General features: G+C 34.6%; 1 protein-coding gene across 1 annotated transcript; it reads right to left on the reverse strand.

The window, feature by feature from the left end:
• Window positions 1–990: 990 nt before the first annotated feature.
• Window positions 991–4,813, reverse strand: LOC132067701 (protein PNS1). Its single transcript, XM_059461003.1, has 3 exons — window positions 4,673–4,813; window positions 2,975–3,208; window positions 991–1,551 (listed from the first exon to the last, which is right to left on the reverse strand). The coding sequence occupies exons 1-3, from the start codon at window positions 4,793–4,795 to the stop codon at window positions 1,339–1,341; spliced, it is 570 nt and encodes a 189-aa protein (XP_059316986.1). The 5' UTR covers window positions 4,796–4,813; the 3' UTR covers window positions 991–1,338.
• Window positions 4,814–5,107: the final 294 nt, after the last annotated feature.

The following is a 5,107-nucleotide window of genomic DNA, read 5'->3' on the forward strand; positions in this document are numbered from 1 at the left end:
ACTTTGTTAAGCAAGCCTAGTTCACAGTTAGTAAGTGAATTATTCATGTATTAAAATCAGTGTATTTGATTACATATTTACAATCCCGTACAACTAAAATATGTTTTTATAAGTCAATTTATGTATTATTTTATGCAGAATATAAAGTAAAATAACTAATATATGAATAATTAAACTTTGCATAATTAATCCGTAGATAACTAATTCCTACATAACTCTACTCAATAACCAAAATAACCCGTAGGATCTTACACAAGTCAGCAAATTATTACGAAATTGTTCATTTTAAGGTTCCAGCGAAGGTAACTTTTTACCACCACTCTATTTATTATCATCCCAAAACAACAATCCACAATCATTAGCCACCACTTCATGACCACCACACATCCATCACTGCCTAGCAGCACCTCATAAACAACGTCATCAGCTACCGTGTTAATAATAATTTTCAAAAATATCTTACGAATATAATACACTTATAATTACATTTAAATTTTATATTTATTAGCATTTAAATAAAGACGAACTATAAACATTCAAATGCTACTCCCTCTGTCCACTTTTACTTGTCACCTTTCGCTCCTCGAGAGTCAATTTGACTAATTTTTGGAGTTAAATTAAATGAGATTAATTCAATATTTTAAAACTTATCTTTAGATGTTCGGAAACTATATGAAAAACACTATAAGTTGCAATTCTACTCATATTAATATGATAAAAAAATACATCTTAAAATATTGATCAAAATTTATTCAATTTTGACTCTCGAGAAGCGAAACGTGACAAGTAAAAGTGGACGGAGGGAGTAAGAAATTAAATTGCAATTCTGCTCATATTAATATGATAAAAAAATACATCTTAAAATATTGATCAAAGTTTATACAATTTTGACTCTCGAGAAGCGAAACGTGACAAGTAAAAGTGGACGGAGGGAGTAAGAAATCAAGCTGCCTTAATTATGCATATTAATTAATATTTAGAGACAGCAACTTGATAATCAACTATTTATTCACATTCAAACATCTCAATCTTAAAAGAAACAGACTATACCTGAGTCATAAATACAAATACAATTTCCCAAAATGGGTTGTGAAGATGGAGGACAAACTTCAAAGTTCACTTCCCTTTCACTCTAAAACCTAAGAAATTTAAATTAAAACAAACAAAAACAAATCAAAGACAAGCTATTTGGGATCATCTTAAACTGAGGCTTTCCCTTCCCTTTGAGATGGGAAATAGACCAAAATGGATTTTATCTATCTACAGACCTATTAACAATAAAAAAACTAATACATGCAGACAAGGAGCTAAGACATGAATGTTCTAAAAGTGAGGAATTCAGACAGCAGCAGGTTCTTGCATTTGGCTGTCGAATCTGCTAGTCAATACTTGTGTTGCCCGTGAACTTCTGTGCTGTAATCGCTGGTGGAGCATCTCCGACATCTTGTTGAAAAACTCTGCATCCCATCTTTGTATTAACACAGGATCTTCGGCATAACAGATATATATGGATGTCACCGCGCTTTCCACCACAACTGTAGCCAGTCCGACCTGAAAGCCAATATCATACGTCACAAATAATAGGGAAGATTAAGAGCCATGACACAAGAGGGTTAGTTGCAAAGATCCCCAACATTTTTCGCATCGACCTTGTTACCAAAAACAAGCTTAAGCATCAAATAGTGTGTAGTGCTGATCTCAAAGGCAACTAACTTGGCGACTAACAATCATTATTATTTTATAATGGTATGTATACGGAATATCTTGCACATCTCGACAGGGGCGGCTCAATACTGTTAGGAGCCTAAAGCCAAACTTCAATGAGGAGCCTTAACTTTTTTTTATCACAAAAACGAGAATAGAAAAAGGAATTCATAATTATTTTTCATTTGAAGTCTACTTTTTGAGGATCTACGTCAGATATCTCACTTATTTTCACTTATTTCCTCAAGAGCTCCTTTTTGAGATTGTACCAAAGATGCAATTCTTCCTTTTTAAGTTTTGAACAACCGGATTCATATTTTCTAGTTGACATATTTTATATTCTAATAAATAGTTAAAGAGACAATATATATTACGCAGTAAAATATCAAAAACAAGCCAGTTTTAGATGGAAAAAAAAATGAAAAGTTTGAAATAATGAACCTGATTTATGAAGTTGATAACTTGATTTGAGAATACTTATTTCATACTTATTTGGTGCTCGAGATAAACAAAAATAGCAAATTCATAGATTGTAGCTTGTCTTTCATAGCAACATGGTCAAAGATTCTCTTGGAGAAACAAAGAAGAATGTGAAAGCATAGAAGTATACTAGAATTTAGAGAAAGATTAAAAGTAGATTGAGCATTGTCGAAAAACCAATCTAGGGCCTTCTTTTTTGTCAATATAGTAAATATAGATTGAGTATTTGTATACTATACATTACTTATTGATTTAGGGGCCATATTTTCTGTAAATTAATTAACTATTTTCTTTTAATGTAAAAAAAGTACTTAAAATACTTTATAACTTTTCAAAAATAATCTATATTGATGAAAAATGGAGCCCCCAAAAATGAGGGGCCTAAAGCCTAGGCTTTAGAGGCTTCACCCAAAAGCCACCCCAGCGTCTCGACTATCTCGTCGAGTACTACATCCCACCAGCAGAGGTACTGAATAACTATCCCATCAAGACTCAGACAAATGGAAAGAAAATAATGAAGCAGCCAACCCCCCTCCCCCCACACAAAAAAAGAGAATTAAAAATAAAAAGATGAAGAAGACACCGAATCACGGTTTCTAGCTCTCTGCATTGATCTGGCTCAACTTATGTGGCTATTTTTAGTGTGAATGGATTTCTTTTTCCACATCAATACAAAACCACTAATTGAGATATGGACAGGGAGTTGTTTCAGACAGAGAAAAAACGAGGCAGACCCTGTCAGATACTAAAAGTAAGACGGGAGGTGCGGTTTGCTGACACTATGACTTACCACGATCATTCCCATCAACATGGAAGTAGAACCAACCATCATCACTCTGTCAGGATGCTTGATCCTTGTCCAAACTCCTGCACAAGTTCCCGCTACCAGCCCACCCACAAGAGTTCCCATCAATATAACAGCACCAGAGCAGTCATAGGCAATAAGTGCTTCAACCCCAGTTGATTGGAACAACTCCCAGGCATCTCTTGCAGAGCGATTAAAGTTTTTACCATAAACTGCAATCTGCGAAGGAGAATGTTTGAAATATGACATTAAATTCACTAACTCATTGACATCTGCTTCTGGTGAAATTTAAAAAAATTCACTACAACGCAAAATTTTGCTAAGTGCGACTTGTATATGCATGATAAGAACACCATCATCATCAAATAAGACAAAAGTGGTAGGTATCTAAAGTACAAGAAGTATATTAGGTTCAAAGGAAGATATATGAAAGGTTTCCAAAGGACCCTTCCCATCTCAGATCTTGCTCATCCTGGAAACGGAAGTATGGTATGGGCCTTGTTTGCTGAAAATCCATCTATCTTGAAAGATAAAACTGTTTGGCAACAGCTTAAATAGCAATCCAAATGCAGGTAACTACATGTATTATATAAAAATTACAGAAGTCAAAGACTGTCAAATAGAGACTATGCTTTTCAGCATCCTTTTCATGCCTCATTAGTGGCCCATTCTTTGTTCTGTCGTGACTCAAGCCTGGAAGCCCATTTACATTTTATGGGCAGCAATATCCCAAAGCCAACATGGATTAATTACTCAAAGAACTAACTGATTAGTGCATGTGCCACTTTAAATCACATATTTCCTTAAATTCCTTTCACCACAACCCTAAGTGGGACAAAGACTTGAGATGTGTAACTTAAAGCCGTGTCACTCTCTAGTTACTCCAAAGATTTATTATTATCCATGTATGCAATACTATTTATACACCTAATTTCCAGAATATGACACGTGAATATTTTTTGTTAAGGCGGTATCTAAGCCAACCTGCGCACATCTCAACTAATACGGGCAGCCTATAATAAACAGGTACAAGTGTTGGATGCTCCTCAAGAATATAGAAGATGGGTTCATGATGAGTGTTGTAGCTAGGATGTGATCATGGGATCTGCAGGTTCATTACTCCTATACCTCAACCACTCCGTCAATCCTTTGGAGATAACTCAAATGAATGATGTTACAATGACTACTACAGAAAAAAATCAAAAGATTTTCACTCAGTCTCTTTCAATATGAGTAAAAAGGGAAGTACCACTAGGTAAGATCCCAAAAAGAAGTAATTGACTCAAAGTCTGTTAAGCATACTGTTAACTAGATTGTTGTTATTTTCTTCTTCTTATATGTTATCATGAATTACAGAAAACTGCTTTCTGGGATGTTGAACTGCTACTCTTTAGTTTTTGATATGGAACTGCTACTTATTTTGGTAAGAAGTGACCATGCAAGACTTATAGAGGGTACCAAACGGATGGGCAATTGAGGAAGAAAAGGGAATTGTGGATCTGAAGTTCAGTTGTCTGGACAAGAGATTATCGTCCCCGAAAGATGGTCAGCCGTTGTTAGGTGAAATAAGACCTTCGTAAAAATGTCCATTTGTAGGGACATATTTTACAAATATATTGAAAAATCAAAACATGACTTCAAGAATGGACAAAGATATGGCACCAAAAGTATTAGACAAACTACCTGGACATAAGCATATTTATTGAAGAAACGGACTAAGGTCTCAACCAAATGAAAAAGGAAGTCGACGCAGCAAAGCAGACACTCATTCTTGCCAATCTTTGATCTGACTCCTCTAATCTGCATTACACAAAACCACTAATCAATCATAACTGTTCATATGTTCAGTTAAACACTATGCAAGGCAAAATCTTACTTCATGTTTATAAGTTAATAAATCTTTCTTCATGTTTATAAGTTAATAAATCTTTCTTCATGTTTACTACATTTACTTCAACAAAACCTTTTAGGTGCAGCTTAATTTACACCCCAAAATCTGCACCAAAATTGTGCTGGCTTTCATTCTCTGAAGCCTTCGTTCATTTTGGGACCGAGAAAGTATAAAGAAAAAATTGACTACTTTTCTGATTCCCAGTTACTACAATACTAAGGTCAAGT

The sequence above is a fragment of the Lycium ferocissimum genome, chromosome 8 (assembly GCF_029784015.1).
Source record: "Lycium ferocissimum isolate CSIRO_LF1 chromosome 8, AGI_CSIRO_Lferr_CH_V1, whole genome shotgun sequence".
NCBI classification, from domain to species: domain Eukaryota; kingdom Viridiplantae; phylum Streptophyta; class Magnoliopsida; order Solanales; family Solanaceae; genus Lycium; species Lycium ferocissimum.